We start from the raw sequence: 19,286 nt of genomic DNA, 5'->3' as shown, positions 1-19,286 counted from the left end.
AGCCCCTCTCTCTGGGGTTGAGGACCCCAGGTAGGGTCACAGCCCTGGAGAGATGGTTGTGAACAGCGCAGTGGTAGGTTTAGGAGCTCTAACCCATGTCAAGGGTGAACGTTGCCTGTGACTTTTTTCTCTTACCCCTTCTGTTCTGTCCTTTCCTCTACCTGCCAGTTCCCACCCTCCTCCTCCTGTTCCTCCTTCCCTCCTGCTTCTTCCTCCACATACCTTTGGATTGGTTGATGGAGCCCATCCCCATAGGACATTTGATTTTTACTAGGGGGCCTTTTAAAGTATTTTAGGTGAAAGAAAAAGAAAGAAAGAAAGAGAAAGAGAAGGAAAGAGAAAGAAAGAAAGAGAGAAAGGAAAGAAGGAAAGCAAGAGAAAGGAAAGAAAAAAGAAAGAAAGGAAAGAAAGAAAGAGAGAGAAAGAAAGAAAAGAAAGAGAAAGAAGGAAAGAAAAAAGAAAGAGAAAGAAAGAAAGAAAGAAAGAAAGAAAGAAAGAAAGAAAGAAAGAAAGAAAGAAAGAGAAAGAGTAAGTTGGGGGAGAGGGAGGGAGGAAGGGGGAAGGAAGGAAGGAAGGAAAAGAGGGAGGGAAGGAGGGAGGGAGGGAAGGAGGGAGGGAGGGAGGGAAAGAAAGACCATATGGCTTGTATTACAGTGAAGAGCCCGCAGTTCAGAGTGGTTAAGTGATTTGATCAAGGTTCCACAGCTAATAAGTGGCAGAGACAGGACCAGAGCTGAAGTCCCATGCCTCCCCGTCCAGGGCTCTGTTCTTTTCTCCATTTTGCCTCCCACGAGCTGCACAGGAAGGGTTGTCACCGTGGGCCTGATGTGACTTCAGACATTGGAAGCCTCATTTCCTGATTTGGAAGTGAGGTGCCCCTGGCCCAGGGCAGCCCTGACAGGCCCGTTTCACCCTGCAGGCATTGATTACCGTGTGAAGACGGTGAATGTGGACGACTCTCAGGTGGCCCTGCAGCTGTGGGACACGGCTGGGCAGGAGAGGTGAGGAGCTGCCTGAAGTTCTGGGCTCCAGCGGGAAGGTCATGCATGCCTGACCCGTGACCCTTCTGTGGCAGGTACCGGTGCATCACCCAGCAGTTCTTCAGAAAGGCCGATGGTGTCATCGTCATGTACGATCTCACAGACAAGCAGTCGTTCCTGTCGGTCCGGCGGTGGCTGAGCAGCGTGGAGGTGAGCTGGCGACCTTCCTAGGAGCGTTGAGGCTTGATTGTAGCTTCTCTTTTCTTCTCTGTCCATCTCCCACCTGAGCCTCTGCACTTTCAAAATCTGATCCAGAACTTGCCTTTTCCAGGAACAAACTGATGCAGGCATTTGTTCCTCTGTTCATCCGAGTTCCTGGTACCAGGCTAGTTACTGGGGACCCAGAAATGAACAAGACAGACACAGTCCCTGCCCTCGTGGAGAGAGGGATACGGGAAATCCAGATGATGCCAGCAGCTGCGTCGTTGCTGGGCCATGAGTGAAGGGGACTGGATTGGGAGAGGGGACATAGTGGAGTGTCAAGGAAGGGTCCTGGAGAAATCAGTGTTCGAGTCACAACCAGATGCTTCCCTCATTCTCACCAGCACCTCTCCCCACCCCCTGAGGCTTTCCAGCTCCAGTAGGCCCAGCTATGCCCTGCCCGGGAGCCACACCATGCAATGTTTGGGGGCCTCTGTCACAGCTCTTCACACAAGAGGAGGTTGATCCAGAATGTGAGGGCTCCAGGCTCACCTCAAAATCAAGGGTCTTGGCAGGGCCCAAGAGCAACTGTGTTATCTTTGCATTCTGAATTATCTGGGAGACTCTACTTTTATGATTCCTACTTGCAATGTGTCGCTTTGTACGTGCCTTTTTTTTTTTTTTTTTTTTTGAGACGGAGTCTCGCTCTGTAGCCCGGGCTGGAGTGCAGTGGCCGGATCTCAGCTCACTGCAAGCTCCGCCTCCCGGGTTTACGCCATTCTCCTGCCTCAGCCTCCCGAGTAGCTGGGACTACAGGCGCCCACCACCTCGCCTGGCTAGTTTTTTTGTATTTTTTTAGTAGAGACGGGGTTTCACCGTGTTAGCCAGGATGGTCTCGATCTCCTGACCTCATGATCCGCCCGTCTCAGCCTCCCAAAGTGCTGGGATTACAGGCATGAGCCACCGCGCCCGGCCTGTACGTGCTTTTTAAAAGTTTTTCCACCACTCCAATGCAGGCTTCTCAAGACCAGTGCCAGTGTGGACAAGCTACAAATTGCTCTTTACCAGGCCTCAGCTGATTCCCTCACAGAACAGCCAAGTAGGATGTCCCACCCCTTCCACCAGCAGGATTCATGGTTTGTTCATGTATTTGTTAAAAACACCTGCAGGCACTATTCTAGGGCCTGGGAGTCCTAGCAGTGAATAAAAGAGACAAAGCTGCTGCCCTCATGAAGCTTATGTTCAGCTCTCTGCTCCAAGTCCATAATACCTTGCATATACCATCACATACTTATCACGCTGCTACAAATCGCTTGTTTACCAGCCTGTGTCTCTGTGCTACCTAAGAACAGAAGCTGCATCCTCTTTGCCATAACCTGGATGCTTTGCATGAGGCCAAGAACTACTGGATGAATGAATGGATACCACATTGCTCTGAAGGCAGAATCTTGGAGTCGTCAATGTCTTTGACCCTTTCGGCTCTAAGATCCGTGATCCCTTTCACCCAAATCTGTTTCTCTGCAGTTTTGCCTGTCTAGGTCACCCATCTCTCTCTTGTTAATCTGCATCCTTCTGATTACCAAGAAAAAATAAGGAACAGAATGGAAGCCAGATTCAAGGGTTTCTCAAGAATTTGCCTAATACGTATTATTTCTCAAAATTACAGTGCCTAACGCACTTATAAATGAGAAAAATGCAAGTTTTGAAATGTAGCTGGTAGATTGCCTATACACCAAACTAATAATGAAAGCAAATGGTATGGGTGAATCCGGCCGTAATTCCTTTCTAAACTTTGGAGTTTATGACGTGATTTTTCTCTTCTTTTCTTTTTTTACTTTTGTTATTGGCAGCACTAAGCAGATTTATCTTCCTTACAGAAGTTAAGCACCAGGAGAGATGTTAGGGATTACCTAATCCAGGGGTTTCCAGACTTTCTTCCTTGGAGCCCTGGAATCAGACTGACATTCCCCAGAGATAGTGGGGTGGCAGGGGAAGGTTTAGTGGTCATGGTCCCCCATCTCTGTCAGAGCTGCCTTGCCTTTTTCAGCATATTGGAGGTCAAGTACAATTTTGTTAGACAAAAGGGATTCCCTTTGAAAATCTCCCGTCTAGTATAGCCATCTCCTTCAAAAGTGAAGAAAGGGAAGCCCTAACTTCTCCAGGTCACCTGTCCTTTTCACAGACATTTAGTTGTCCCCCAATATCTAAACTGTGCTGTGTGCTAGGGCTAAGCCTCCAGGTGGTCTGGGATGAATGGGAATGGATGGTGACAAATTGGTGGAACTGTGCTCTCTGCTGTCATTAAGGGGTGTCTTTTCTAAGGCTCCTGTCTGGCACAGAGCCTGGGATCTAGAAGAAGACATGGAACAGTTTGGTGGTGGAGGTGAAGAAATCTCAGAAGGCCGTCATCACAGCTTGAAGCATGAGTTTAGTCACCCCCCAGAAACATTCCTTTGTGGGACAGGGCTGGAATGCATCCGCGCCGTGTGGCTGCTAAGAGGCCCAGGGAAGCCTTGGTGTGTCTGTGGCTCGGGAAGCCCGGCTCAGATGGGGAATCTATCCATGGTTAAATCAGAATGGTTTATGTGTAAACAGGGCTTTTCTATGTGATTTGTAGTTTGAGTTTTTGTTTTTTTTAAGATATTAGCCGAAGATACATTTAAGCTCTAATTGATGATTCTAAACCTGGATGAACATCAGGATCACATGTGGAGCTTTTAAAGGGAACAGAGGCCAGGGCCTTCTCTCCCAGGGTGATTCAGGGCCTGCAAAAAAAAAAAAAACAGTTCCCCAGGGAATTTTGATTCTCAGCCACCACTGTTCCTGGCCTAAACAAGTGCTCCTTGAACCCTAATGTATATAGGACTCTCCTGGGGACCTTCTTAAAATGCAGTCTCTGCTTCAGCAAGTCAGGGCTGGGGCCTGAGATTCTGTGTTTCTAGCAAGTTCTCGGGTGAGGCTGATGCTGGTGGTCCAGGGATGACCCTTTGAGTAGAAGAGCTCTCAATCATTTTCAAAGACACCTGTGACCCCTCACCAAGAATTTACTAAGCCTCTACGGCATGTCCAGCACACGCTAGGAGCTCTGGGACTCAGTAGGATAGACCAGGAAACACGTTCAGTTCAGCAGCGCAGAGTTTCAGAAACAAGCGCAGGAGGCCGTGTCAAATGGCAGAGTGTGTGTCAAAGGTGTGGAACGGTGGCATCAGAAATGCAATTATGCTCTAGATTCTTGAAAAGCTAAGTCATTCTGCCTTGGCAACCAGCAATCAGAGGTGTCAGGTGATAGATTAAAACTTGACACCTAATTTGATCTGAGGGGAACTGAAAATAATAAGTACCTTATATTTGTGGAGCACCTTATTTTTCCAAAGAGCTCCAAGCACTTTACCAACTCCCTCGCCCGGAGATGGGAGGGTGGAGGGGGAGCTTTAATAACAGTCTTCAAGGTTCTGAAGCCTTATTAGTAAGTGAATGGTGGCCAGCTGTTCACAGTCCCCCTTCCTCCCTCAACCTGAAAAGCATACAAGACAAAAGGGCTTCAGTGGCTGTACGTGCCTGCATGGGAAAGACTTACTCTTGGAAGAGGTTGTGTGGGGTGGCAACAGATGCTTGGGGGAGGTAGTGGAGCTCCCTGAAAGGAAGTTCTTACTATCCCATCTTGGTCACTTCCTGGCCATGAAACTTTGGCCAATCATTCAACGAGGAAGCAGACCAAATGCCCCTTCCTGGCCCCCAAATTCTAGTGTGTGATGGCATTTGACTCCGTCTCTGGGAGGCCAAGACGGAGCAGGAATGTGTGTGGTGAGAAGATTCTGGAGAGTCCTTCCAGCCCAGAGGGAACCAAAATCCTTTGGTGCAAGAGAGCACCGGTGCTGCTTGATGAGGTGGGAAGGCTGTGGCCTTGCACTTGTTCTGCTATTTCACCCAGCCCAGACAACTTTACCTTGCCTGCAGGCCTTCTGCAGAAGAGGCCCAAGCAGGGCCCAGACGCACTCTGTGCCGTTCTCCTGAGTGCCTTATGGGAAGTCACCGCAGGCAGTCTTTCAGCCAACTCGGCATTTCCAACCCACCCCCGATTTCTTATCTCAGTTGGGTAGAATTGGTTTAACCATTCCAATCTGGAAAGGAAACTAGTCAGGCTCTAAGGCCCCATGTGTGGCCATGGGACAAACAGGACCTCAGAAGACTCCGGGGCCTGTGTCGGGTAGTGAAAATAGAATTTAGAACGCCAGCCTGTACAAGCCCGTATGGCCTGGTATTTCCCCCAGAGCCAGATTGCTGGCCCCCAGTGTCTGCAGTCCTGGGATGCTGAACTTCTAGTTGAGAGCCTCTTGCCGTTCTGATAGCACTAGATTGCTAGGTGTATAAGTCGAGGAAGTGACATAGAATTGGCGGAGTTAAGCCGAATGGACAAGTGTTTCCGAGCTGGAAAAAAACGTGGAGATTAATCTAATGCAACCTCTTGTTTTATAAGTCAGAAAAACTATGATCCAAAAAGAGGAAGTGACTTTCCCAGAGGTGCCCACACTTGTCAGCAGCACCACCCGATGCAGAAGCGAGGGCTTTGCCACACTGCACTGCTTCTCTCTTGTCCTGTGGTCCGTGGCTGAAATCTGCTCCTGAAAAGCAGGTGTTCATTTACTTTTCAGTCCTTCTTGCTTCTCTCACAAAGCAGGACAGTTCTTCAGCTCAAGGGGTCCTGGCCCACTTCCCTCTCCCTTCCTGGGCTGCTAGCTAAACCTCATTCTGCGATCTTTGTCATTGGTGACAATGTACAGCATGGTGCAAAAAATAGTTTGATTTTTTTTCTCCACGTTCCAAGTTGAGCTGGAAGTGCTGGCAGTTTAAAACGAGCCACACAAATAAATCTTGTTTTGACTCATAGTCCAGGGGATGGATAAATATGGAAACCCCCAAGATATAATTTTGCAGTCATTTTTTTCTTAGCATAACTGCATGCTTTAATGTGCTGAAAAAATTCTTGCTCTGGCTCCAGAGAAATAGCAGCACTATCCCAGCTAAGTGCTTTTTCATGCCTCCTAGCAAATAGATATTAAAACCTACACACACGCGCACACACACATGCACACAAGCAACAACCAACCAAACCCAACAGCTGCACATTCTGAGCTGAATGCCAATCCACTGCTCCAAGTTGACAGCTCTTGTTATTTAAAGTCAGAGATGGGTGATCTTTTGAATTTCCACAAGTCTGTCTTCCAACAAGCTCAAGTTCACAGAAAGTCAGCTGAAATGACTGAAGGTGGAGGGAGGGCTCTCTGTGAGAGGGTCATAGAACAGAACCTGGCTTTAGAACAGAGAGACACAGAAAAGAGGAGAGACTCAGCTGAGTCACGTGGAGAGATGGTGACAGAGCTGGGGCAGAACCCACGTCTCCCAAAGAGAGATTGTGTGCCTGCTGAAGAAGCTAAGATGACTTCACTGCAACCTGTCACGCCGATGGGATTTTTACCAACATCTCTCACAGTCTCAACATCAGAGTTTGAGTAGACCTGAGACCTGTTCACCAAAGCCCTAAGAGGCTTGAAGGAGATGTTGCTTCATCTAGGAGGTAATTCTGAACATCTCGTGCCAAGTGGTGTGCAGGCTGAAAACCTAGTTAGGTATGAGAAAGGTATACAGTTTAAACAGATAGTTCAAGACTTTTGGGGCTGAAGTCAGAGAGGACCATGAGATACCTACCCCAATACCAGCTCCTCTCCCTGCCCCTGTGTCAGAGACTGATGACCCGGGCCGGGGAGATGGTGACTGACTGTGATAGCACACTCTCTGGTCTTGTGGATATTCTCATTTGTTTTTGCCAAATCTCTGGAGATGAGTCTAATTCTCCTTTATCCGTGGCAGGCCAGGGTCCCTGGAGGGGAACGAGTTGTCCAGAGTGGCTGTGTAAGAAAAGAACAATACAAAGAAACCGCAGCTCCTGCTGGGTGCTTTGCTTTTAACTTTTTTTTTTTTTCTGCTCCTTCTAAGCTCCTTTATTTTTATATCCAGGAATTGCTTTGGTGTTTTTTTTTTTGTTTTGTTTTGTTTTTGGTTTGTTTGTTTTTGTTTTTTTGTTCTGAGACAGAGTCTTGCTCTGTCACCCAGGCTGGAGTGCAGTGGCAGGATCTCAGCTCACTGCAACCTCTGCCTCCCGGGTTCCAGCAGTTCTCTGCCTCAGCCTCCGGAGTAGCTGGGATGACAGGCACCCGCCACCACACCCGAGTAATTTTTGTATTTTTAGTAGAGACAGGGTTTCGCCCTCTTGGCCAGGCTGGTCTTGAACTCCTGACCTTGTGATCCACCCACCTCGGCCTCCCCCCCAAAAAAAGAAGAAACCTGCCCTTTCTTTTCCCAGGAGGGAAGACACTATTGCTGTTTATGGTGCACAGGACCCAGATGTTGGGTTTATGACCCATTCCCTACCTCATCCTACTGGGTCATTCAGTATCCATCATCCCCTCTGCAAGCCATCGCCCATTCCAAATAATAGCAAAACCCGGGGTAGAATTCTGCCCTGGGATTTCAAGTCTGATGCTCATATTTTCAGAGTTTCCATGTCAAGAAATCCCACAAGCCTTAATCATTCCTCACACATAAATCTACAAATATCTCTCTCCCATGTGCTCTAAACAGCAAGCTGCTTGGCCCATTTCCCTGCTTCCTCCTCCTTTCTTCCCTTTCCGTGAAAAGCTCTTCACACAAGTATCCTGTGGCACAGCATGGTCAGAGGAGGGGGATGTTCCCATTAGCGAACGCCCTAGCTAATGGGGGGGCCACAGGATTTCATATATGCCGTGAGTGGCTTTCTCACCTTCAAGTAGCTGGAATATGTACAATCCACTTAGCACATCAACTGCAGTCTCCGGAATTTAATCTATTTTCGAGGGGTCAGAAGACACCGTAAGATCTTGTAGTGCCTTTGAGTCATCATTGCAAACACACAGTATCATCTCCCCAATAGATACCGTGTTTAGAGAGTTCCAGTTAATAAGACACTAAGTAGCGGAGACTTGATTGGAAATAAGAATCTAGAGGAAAAGGCTGAGAATGAGGACCCATATACTCAAGAGTTCTCATAATTCAGTGCTTATGGTGTTGAAGGTTCTTTTGGATTCTCTGAGCCTTAACTTTCTCGTTTGGTAAATAAGAATTTTTTCCCCCTATTGAACTGCACTAAAAATGAATGCACAGATTAAGGAAACATTGAGGCTTAATTTCAAACATAATAGCATTTAAACTTAAAATCGGTATACCTGTAAGATGGACTTTGGACATTTATTTGAAATGCTCAAGTAAAGCAGCTAAAGTATTGGCAAAACTGTAAATGCTTATTAGCTTCTGTTATCCCACAGGTCCCTCTATTTAGTAAAACATTTAGCTACAATGAGTAACTATTTGTTACTAAATTATGATTAAAAGCCCCTAATTAAATATTTAAGTAAAAATAACAACCTTCTTCAATGTGCATATTACCACATTCACTCACTGAATGGCAGTCGGTGGTCCCGGGTCCTTTGGGCGCCCTGAGGAGAGATACCTACAGTGCTCTTTTCACCAGGGAGGAGGTGGAGACCCGGGAGGAGGCCCCTGGCTGGTAAGCCACAGTCACTGTGCGAGTAAACAGTGTGATACCTTGAATAAACCTGTGACTTCTGGCCCAAGCAGTGCAGCTGCTGTGGCCACAACGTTCCTTCTCATACAGGGCTTTCTTCAGAGCCAAAGCACCCAGTGACAGGGGTCTGTGGTGCCCGCCTCCAGCGAGGCACATGGCAGTCATTTATGGAGCCTTGTGGGCGCAAGACCATGAGGCAGATTTGGATCCAACCCTCAGAAGCTTATGTGCTATCCTGAGGCCTCTGGTGATACAGTTTCTAATCAAAGCAGCCTCCAGAACAACTCCAAGCCATGGGGCATTCATGGCCTTGGTCCATCGGACTAAGCCTGGCCATTTAGGAATACCCTGGAAGGGGGCATGTGGCCTGTTGGCATCAACTTTCCCCTCATCCAGCACACCTGGGGGGCTTGCTGTTCCATCTAAGATCCAAGGAGCATCGTGAAGGGGGAGTGGTCATTGCACACACAGGGACTGGGAGACAGCACAGGCAGGCCTAGGGCACCTTGCAGAAGTGTGATAAACTGAGGCTCTTGGAGAAGGCAGCTGTTTTCTGCTTTCAGGATGATTCTATTACGGCCTCACTTTTTACGGCAGCAGGGGATTCTTAAGCCAGGTCCCATCTGTCCAGCTGACATTGTCAGTCTGCCCTCTGGGCAATCCTATGACACCCCTCTCAGTTGAAAACATTTTCTGTTCTGCAGGAAGCTGTGGGAGACCGGGTTCCTGTTCTTCTGCTGGGTAATAAGCTTGACAACGAGAAAGAGCGGGAAGTCCCCCGGGGCCTCGGAGAGCAGCTTGCCAAGGTAAAGAGCAAGCAACAGAGTGTAACCCCGAGGGAAGTCGGGCAAGTGCCCAGGAGCCTTGGTGGGGGCTTTCTCTGGAAGTGCCATAGGAAGGCAGCAACTGGGAAAGATGGTTGTCTTGGCATCGTGGGAATGGCCCAGCTCCTGTGCATGTAGAACTCTGCATAGAAAGCCACAGGTTGCAAGACAGGGTTGGTTAGGGACCACTTGGGTATGGGAAATTATCCTAAAGTCCCTTCCTTGTAACTCAGAATTATAAATTCTAAGATAGCAATAGTTTACTTATTTCAATCCCCCTCCAATCTGCATTTCCACTTGATCAGCCCCAGGGATGAGAAGCTCACTGTCTGTAAAGCAGTGTGTTCTTCTGTAGACCACTGCGTTGGAGAGTTCATCCTTTCCGTCAGGATGGAGCCTCAAAGTCGTGAACTCAAGATAAACCCAGGAGACACACTGGAAAACCTACCATTAAAATAAACATGGGGCCTCTTGCCCAAAAATGGAATCAATGGGGATTAACGGAAATCAGGCAACAAAGCGTGGTTCCTTGACTTCTTTTACTGCCTCAGAGTTTGGTTTTCATGAAACTGTGTGTCTGGGAGGATGGGGTGCTTACCAGCCCCATGATTCTGTAATTCTTCGCATGCTCATCCTAAACAGGGTTTCATGAGTTCAGAGCCTGGGAGAATGAGCACAGATGGTAAGACTCAAGGAAAAAGGAGGAGGAAGGGCCTGACAGGTGTCTACATGGAGGGTCACTAGACAGTTACATGTCCACAAGTCCAAAATCCAAAAAGCTTTGAAAACAGAAAGGGTTGTTTTGCATTTTATCTGGCAGAAAAATCTGACCAGAAGTGACATGAGGCTATTCATGGTTATAACCTCACTTTGAAAAGGTAAATATTCAAATGTCTCACTGAAGCAATAGTAATATGTTTGATTCTAGAGTGCTGTCTGAAATCCACTGAGGGTGTTATATAATGCATAGTATATACATGTATTACTTTTCTAAGATTCGGAAAATTCTGGATTTCAAAATACACCTGGACCTAAAGATTCTATCCATTTTCTTTTATTTTCTTTCTTTCTTTCTTTTTGTCAGTGAAAAAAAAAAAAAAACACTGAGGCTCAGGAGTTAAGTGATACATTTGTATTATCACAGCTCATCCGAGGTGGGATCAGAACTCAAAGCAGGAAGGCAAATCATGTCTTCCAGTTCTAAGTCCTATGTCCTTCTCTCCCCAACCCCATGGAGCTTCTACTCTATGTCCTTCTCTCCCCACCATTCCAACCCCATGGAACTTCTACTCTTTGACAGGCTGACCCAAGAGATTGCAGATCTGAGAGAAAGGCAGACAGGGAGAGATAGGGCCCCTGGGGCTGGGTGAGAGGGGCAGAGGGCGGAGCTCCCTGTGGGTGTAGGTGGAGAAAGCTGCATTGGGAGCATGGCAGAACCTCCTGAGCTACAGCCACAGAACTGTCCTCACTCAGCTGGCCTGCATCCCCTCAGGGCATCAGCCTCCAAGAAGAGGCCATCTAAAACCAGGGCCCTGTGCCATCAGCATTGTCGTCATGACGCCAGTTATCTGTTAATGGGAGTGATCAGTGGAATACGATGAGCCTTAGCCAAAGGCTCCCACACCATGCAGGCAGCACAACCTCATCCTAATGAGCTGATGGCCGGTCCGGTGCACCAGTGCTGACAGCCAGGGCAGCTAGAGTATTAATTGACTGGTGCGAAAGAGAATTCCTACTGGAGTGCCTCGTGAAACTGTCCCGAGGCCTACGGAATGCCACTGTCTTGGGGAAGGCATGCTGCAAGGGGGTCTGCCATGGGCTCACTGTGGGACTGAACAAGCCAGCCAAGCGCCCTCTCTCACAGCAGCTTACCTGCTTGTGAAGGGGGAAGAATGTTGCCTGCCCTGGCCTTTGTGTCTTTGGCTGAGTCACAGGGCTGGTGTAACCTGGAATGAGCATGTGTGTACTTGACAGTAATTTGGGGAAGTATAAAGAGGCACTAAGACAGCGTATGGTTTCGCTGTTTTACAATTGTTATAGCTCACCTGGGAGATGGTTACAGAGCTTGCATTAGTCAGGGAGCCTGTGGAGACAGAAATCAGCCATGTACGGAGTGAGGAATGATTATGAGGAGGTCAAGGGGCTTGTGAGAGGAAGCGAAGGCTGTAGGTAGATGCACAAGGGGGCTCTTCCACCACCCCCCACAGTCCCCTCTCACTCCAGTACTCTTATATTCACTCTGATTTATGATTCCAGGACAACAATCTGATCTTCTATGAATGCAGCGCCTACTCTGGTCACAACACCAAAGAGTCCCTGCTCCATCTGGCCAGGTAAAGAGACGTGCTCGCTCCCCAGGTGCAGTAACTGCTGTGTCCAGCTGTGTCTGCCTTCAGGGAGGTACTGTATTTCCCGCCACCCAGGCCACGCCTCTGACCCCCCTTTCCTCCCTATTGGCCGGAGCCCTCTGAGAACAGGCAATGGGGTCCTAGGCCTTTGTATGGGATTGCAACATCAGGAAGAGCTTTCTGAAATAATGCTGTTGGGAAAGAAAGCATCCCTGCCTGTCGCCCCCATGGCAGTCTTCTTCTGAGTCTTAAAGGCCACCTTTTCCTAGGGATGCTCTTTTTAAATGCAAATCCTTCTGGGAAAGGTCAGATCAGAGGCTCCTCAGCACTGGCTGAAGTCTTAGCAGGGACTAGCTGGAAGCCAACTGGGGGCAAGATTGGGTTATAATGTGAGTTCCTGGGTGTGGGAGGAAGGAGTGGGTGTAGAAACCAGAAAGAAGAGGGGCTGTGATGGGAAATCAATGGGAGGTAACCAAGGTAATGATTCTGGTAACATGAAAAGACTGGTTCCTTAAGGCCCTGCCTACACCAAAAATTTAAACAACAAAACCACGCTGGGACTCATTTCCAGTACTTAAGCATTCACTCATTCATTCATCCATCTAGGCCGTCATTTCATTCCATCTATTCATCCATCCAATAAATACTTAACAGAGCCCATTTTGTGCTCAGCACTCATTCTGGGGCATTTAAAAATATTTTTCTTTTGAGTAATTAAGAGCGCAGAACAACTCCTCTATGCATTGACGAGGTGTTGGGGTTATGGAGTATCAGAAGGAAACATTCTAGGCTTTTCTCTGCCCCTGACTCCCTGGGCAAATGCCCTGCCTCTCTGAGGTTTGTCAGGAAGGTAGGAACACCAATCATGCCTTCCTTCCCTGCCCACTCACAGGTTGTTGAGAGAATCAAAGGAGATGTGTAATGCAAAAGCGTTTTGAAAGTATAAAGCAGAGACAAGGTGTTTACCATTAGTTTTAATTCCTCACCTACAATTAATCTGGAGCATTGGACACATGGCACAGCCCTACTGCAGAGATCACAACCCATCAGTATATTTTGGAGCCTTGCCTGTGTGCTGGTTACTGTGATAGGCTGCAGAGGCACAGAGACAAAAGATAAGTCTTGGTCCCAAGCAACTCATTTTCGGCCGAGGGAGACAGCCAGGGAAGCCACGCATTGTGACGCTGGGTGGTGGGGTCATGACAGAGGAAGGGTCAGATGCTGTCAGGGGCACTTAGGCTTACCTAGAGGATCAGGAGAGGCTTCCTGGAGGAGATGTCTTAAAGGATCCATGTCGACTAAACTCTCTGGCTTTACAATTACAGTTTTGCACCTGTACTGTCCAGGGGGAGATGTTCAGGACTGTCTCTGATGCCGTGGTGAGGGTGGGTTCTCTCCGTGTGGCCCAGATGGCCTGTGACCTGAGGGTGGCTGGTCCAGGTTGCCAGCCCCTGGGCCTATCAACTTCTCCATCACTGACACTCCTCTTCCCCTCTCCCAGGTTCCTCAAGGAGCAAGAAGACACAGTGAGAGAGGACACCATTCAGGTCGGCCACCCTGCTAAGAAGAAATCCTGCTGTGGCTGATAGGGTCCTACCAGGACTGCCCCCTGCAAGCCTGAGGTCACAGAGCCTGCCCTGATCCTGCACACGGCTCCTGCACAGATGCCGCCCACGGGGACCCGCCCAGTCCTTTTCTTTGTCAGTCACTCACCTCCCCCAAAAGGAAGGGAAGCGCATCCCATCAGGAGAGCTGCTCTTGGAGCGTCTCAGAGTCTTTTCTCTCCTTTCTCTTTCTGGACCCCAGATGCCCGTCCCTCCTTTGTTGTTGCTGTTGTGTGCCCTGACTTAGTTTCCTAAGGGAAAGAAACAGATAGGCTTTTCCAGAAAAGCCACCACGTGCCTTCTCCACCCCCCTTCTCCTCCCCTTGCCCTTCGGAACCTCAGCACTGCGGTTGCCATGACAACCATGCGGGCCCGACTTGCGGCTTCCTGCAGGCCAAAGGTACAGCCCTCAGGTGCTGCCAGGGTAGTTAATCTTGCTTGGCCCCTGTTCTCCAGCGGCCAAAGGGATACTTTTATACAGGCTTCGCGGACCTTGAGATACCCAAGTTGTTGACTGCAGCAAACCAGGGCGGCCACGTTCTATTCTACCCCCGACCCGGGGGCTCCGCTCTTTCCTTTATCCCAGCTTTGAGCCTTCCCTCTCAGCACCATGCCCGCTGCCTTTGTCCCCTTGGGTTTTCTGGAACGGTGCCTTAGGGAGAGCCGACAGCCTTTCCTCCTTACCCCCACCTACAACCCTGACTCCAGGTGGACTGGGGGTGATAAGTGGATGCCTGGGGTTAGGGAGTGGGTTGACTTCCCACTTAACTTTGACTGAGAAATGAAAAGAAAACTAGTGGAGAAAAGCCATCTGCTGCTAAACAGCGACCATTTCTGGAGGGTATAAATGAGGTATATATAGCTATAGAAAAGCCATTTTCTAAATGTTTCTCAAAATAGCTCTTTGAAAAATCATACGTGATGATTAACAGGGTAGACTGACATGCAGGCAGTGGGGCCCAACGCGAGGGCCATAGTTACGGACTTCATTTTATTTTCTTTTACTTTATTTCAGAACACTGTATTTTTTTTTTCAGTGTGGCTGTGATGTTGACATTTTGCTGGTGTTTGAGAAGTGAACAGAATGTAGCTGCTGGCTTCAGCACCCCCGATTGCAATAGCACAGGGCACTTGGACTGGGGGAGTGATCTGGGCCCCGTGGGATCCCTGCAGTTGGCTGGTGGTGAGTTCCCAGCCAGCTCCGGCATCACTAGCCGGCTGTCACAGTACTCTTGCCCTGAGCAGGAAGTCGAATGAAAGTTATTACAAATATAACTGCCAATCACTGGGCCTGCAGACCCAGGCCCCCACAGGAAAGTGGGTAGTCCACACCAAGTGGGGCACAGAGAGAGGGAAAGGGGCAGAAAGTGTCCACAGGCTTCCAACAAGATAGTTGAAGACAACCCCACACAGCCATGTGGATGGGGGAGAGACCACTGGCCAGAGTTCTCAAGGCATTCCAGTAGCCTCCTCCCAGACTCCCAAAACGGTCAGAGGCTCTCTGGGTCACCAGGCAAGGACCTCCCTCTTTTTTGCAGACTTCTCTTTCATTGAGCACTCGCAGGAAGCAGAGAACCCATGGAGGGTGCCGAACAAAAATGAGGACTGGGTACCAGGAGGTGCTCCATGACCCTAAGCAAGCCCACTCCCTCCTTGGCCCCCACCACATCAGTAAAATGAAGGGACTAGATATTTGATGCTTTGAGTTCTTCTTGCTCAGATGCACAGGATGACGTATTTATTTTCCATCATCGGCTGGCCCTGGACCCCAGTCCAAGGTTAAAGAGAATTCACAGGAAACTCCCTTCCCCTAGGGAAGAGCAGTGGTGATGGTCCCAGTAATAGGATGAGGCAGGGAGAGGGGATGCATGGGTCACCCAGAGGTGGCCCTCCAGTGTGTGTGTGTGTGTGTGTGTGTGTGTGTGTGTGTGTGTGTGTGTGATGTGCGTGAAGGGAAAGGAAGAATAGAACATCATGGTGGCTGTGGAGAAAGTAAACTCACTCTTCTGCTTTTGACAAACAGCAGCTATAGCTATTGGGATTTATGGGGCAAGCAGACCATTCCTGGGGTTCCCTAAGCCCACAAATGTCTTGATTCTTAATTCCTTGCCCCTGCTTTCCGCTGCATTCTTCCATTTAGAAACAGGCCATGCAAGGTTTAGGGCAGGAAAGGGTGGCCCTAGTGCCCTAGTGCCTGGCCTTCTGGCATGTGGGGTAAATCACCATGAGTCTTCAAAGGAGAGAGAAAGGAGCAGGGTGGGTCTTCAGGCCTCTGATGCTCTCTTCCCCAATCCCCCTTTTAAAAAGAGGAGAGGGCTGAGTGGGGTGGCTCACACCTGTAATCCCAGCTGAGCCAGAGGATCATTTGAGACCAGAAGTTTGACACCAGCCTGAGTAACATAGCAAGACCCTACCATTACACACACACACAAAATTAGCAGAGCATGGTGGCGTGAACCTGTAGCTTTAGCTGCTTAGGAGGCTGAGCCAGGAGGATCACTTGAGCCCAGGAGTTTGAGGTTTGAAGTGAGCTATGATGGTGCCACTGCACTTCAGCCTGAGGGACAGAATGAGGTTCTGTCTTTAAAAAAAGAGTGGAGGATTGGGACTCCAGAGGAACACTGAGAAGCTCCTTGTCTCCAGCTGTCAGCTCCCCTCCTCCCATTCCTTTTAAGCCACCGTGTTGATCAGAGCCACCCTGGGCTGTCACTCTGGTCCAGAGGCTGCCAGAGAAACCTTCTGGCTCTGTGTCATTCACATCGTGTAATGGCCTTGAGCAAGTCACTTAACCAGGATCCACGTTTATCTATAGATTGAGATTTTCAATGTGTACCTCACAGGGTCATTTTAGTATTAGATGAGGTCATGTATGTAAAGTACCTAGCAACGTGCCCAGAATATAAGAGGTGTTAATAAGCAGGGGCTATTTTTGTTGTCAACATCGAGTTGCTGTCCTGGCCACTTCCCTTGCTTCAGTTTTATATTTAGAACCAGCTAACAGTTACTAAGCATCTGCCCAGAACTGGGCACGTTCACAAACAACCTCGTGTGAGCATCCGTTTGTCCGAGTTCTGAGCTCATGTCTGGCTTGCCTCTTGCTGTTCTTTGTTCCTGAGTTTCCTGGTTTTTCTATCAGTGCCTATAGCCTTCCAGTGCCTGTTGCCTGATCCCAGCACCCAGTCCTCTCTCCCTCCCTCTCTGTGGTGCTCCAGGAACCACTCAGCAGCTCAGACCTGGTCACAACTCCTGGGTATTTACCAGTGAATGGCCTGTGCTCATTGCCATCCCTGGCTCTCGCCTGCTCCCTGTTCTTACACCTTTCGCTTCTTCCAGGGGCAGATGCTGCCCTCAGCCCTGAGTTGCCAAACCAAGAACCTCATCACAGCCCAGTGCCCCAGCTGCTTTGCTCCTTGTCTAGCATTTGTTTCACCCCACACTCTCTGTGGGACTTTTTTTGTTCCCCTGTGATACCTTAGCTTTCTCCCTGCTCCCCATCCTACACTCTTTCTCTATTCTTAATACTTCTACCCACTCAGAGAGGCTTCTTCTCCCTGCTTTCCTCCTGGGCCCAGGCCAGGCCATACCTACAGAGTCTATCAAAAGTGGCTCAACCATTTGTCTCTGTCACTATCAGTCACTGCTCCAATGGAGCTTGAACCAACCTCAGCTAAATAGAATTACAACACAATTGGTGGCGTCCAGGGCCATATTTATACTTTAACAAAGAACTGTAAGGGAGGCAAACCTTTAACTCAAAGGAGTGAGTCCCTAGTGATAGGATATTAACCACTATAATGGGTTATGGAAGTCAAATATTTAGGGACCAAGCTGCCTTCTCTACTCTCAAAGACCTCCGTTTGCTTCATGTATTTTGGGGCTTTCTTGCTAGGTTCGAATGTATTTATAATTGTGATTTATTCTGGACGGATTGACCGTTTCTCATTGTAAAGTGTCCTTCTTTGTCTTTGGTAACAATTTTTGTCTCAAACTTGAGTTTTGTTTTTTTTTTTTTTTTTGAGATACAGTTTCCGTCTTGTTTCCCAGGCTAGAGTGCAATGGTGCGATCTCAGCTCACTGCAACCTCCGCCTCCTGGGTTCAAGCAATTCTCCTGCCTCAGCCTCCCAAGTAGCTGGGATTACAGGTGCCCACCACCATGCCCAGCTAATTTTTTTGTATTTTTAGTAGAGACGGGGTTTCACCATGTTGTCCAGGCTGGTCTTGAACTCCTGACCTCAGGTGATCTGCCTGCCTTGGCCTCCCAAAGTGCTGGGATTGTGGGTGCAAGCCACTGTGCCGATTTTGTCTGATATTAGTGTAGCCCCTTCAACTCTCTTTTTATTGCTGTTTGCATTGTATATCTTTTACATCCTTTTAATTTCAATCTAGTTGTATCTTTAAATCTAAAGTGTCTCTTGCAGACAGCATATAGTTGGATCGTGTTTTTTAAAACTATTCTTCCAACCTCTTAATTGGAAAGTTTAATTTATTTATATTTAATATAATTGAAAAAGTAAAATTTGTCTGCCACTTTGCTATTTATCTTCTATACATCATACGTCTTTTTAAATCTTGTATTCTTTCATTACTGCCTTCTTTTATGTTAAATAGATGTTTTATTTAATTCTCTTATTTCATTTACTATATATTTTTGAATTATTCTCTTGGTGGTTGCCCTGGGGATTACCATTAATATCTCAATTTATAACCATCTGTTCATGTTAATACCAACTTAATTTCAAGTATACAAAAATGTTGCTCTAAAGTGGTCCATTTTCTCCTCCCTTATGCTATTATTGTCACAAATTTCATCTTTATACATTTTGTGTCCATCAACATACATTTATATTTATTGCCTTATGCAGTTTTTTATTTAAATCAGAAAAAAGAGTTACGAACAACAAAATAAATTTGTAGTGTTTTATAGCTGACTTCATAATTTCTTTTACTAGTGCTCTTTATTTCTTCATGTTGATTCACATTACTATCTTGTGCCTTTTCATTTCAGCCTGAAGGATTGCTTTTACTATTTTTTGTAGGGCAGGCTTGTTAGAGACAAACTCTCTGGTTAGAGATAAACTTTCTCAGTATATCTGTACGTGTCTTAATTTATCCTTCATTTTTGAAGAATAGTTTTGCCAGATACAGAATTTTTGATTGACAGCTTTCTTTGTTTTTTTAAGAACTTTGTGCCATCCCACTGTTTCCAGCCTTCATGGTTTCTGATGTAAAATTAGCTGTTGGTATCATTGAGGAACGTTGTATTTGATGAATTTTTCTCTCTTCGTGCTTTCAAAATTATTTGTCTTTGTCTTTCAGTGGTTTCATTTTGATGTGCGCAGCTGTGGATCTTTTTAAGTTTATCCCACTTGGAGTTTGTTGAGCTTCTTGAATGCGCAGATTAATAGTTTTCATGAAATTGGGGGAGATTTTGGTCCTTGTTTCTTCAAATATTCTTTCTACTTCTTTCTCACCTTTCCTTCTGGGGTTTCCATTACGTGTGTTTGGCATGCTTGATGGCGTCTCACAGGTTTCTGAGGCTCTGTTTATTATTATTCATTCTTTTTTCTTTATGTTCCTCAGACTGGGTGATCTCAATTGACTGATCTTTAGGCTCGCTAGTTCTTTCTTCTGCCTGTTCAAATATGCTGTTGGCTCTGTCTAGTGAATTTTTCTTTTCCATTATTGTACTTTTCAACTCCAGAATTTCTGT

At 47.5% G+C, this 19,286-nt stretch overlaps 1 protein-coding gene across 5 annotated transcripts in view; it reads left to right on the top strand.

Annotated features, from left to right (window-relative positions):
- CRACR2A (calcium release activated channel regulator 2A) overlaps positions 1–16,022 on the top strand; it is a 140,184-nt gene extending 124,162 nt beyond the window's left edge. For all 5 annotated transcript variants that reach the window (XM_023182944.3, XM_023182943.3, XM_023182940.3 and 2 more), the window contains 5 exons: positions 920–1,001; positions 1,076–1,190; positions 9,504–9,605; positions 11,880–11,956; positions 13,473–16,022. In XM_023182944.3, the coding sequence (XP_023038712.1) occupies positions 920–1,001; positions 1,076–1,190; positions 9,504–9,605; positions 11,880–11,956; positions 13,473–13,557 (461 nt within the window). In that variant the 3' untranslated portion in view covers positions 13,558–16,022. The remainder of the gene's footprint in view (positions 1–919; positions 1,002–1,075; positions 1,191–9,503; positions 9,606–11,879; positions 11,957–13,472) is intronic.
- Positions 16,023–19,286: the final 3,264 nt, after the last annotated feature.

Source organism: Piliocolobus tephrosceles, chromosome 10 (assembly GCF_002776525.5).
Source record: "Piliocolobus tephrosceles isolate RC106 chromosome 10, ASM277652v3, whole genome shotgun sequence".
In the NCBI taxonomy this organism is placed as follows: Eukaryota; Metazoa; Chordata; class Mammalia; order Primates; family Cercopithecidae; genus Piliocolobus; species Piliocolobus tephrosceles.
The sequence above is the reverse complement of the archived record's forward strand: the minus strand, read 5'-3'. Positions and strand labels throughout refer to the sequence as shown.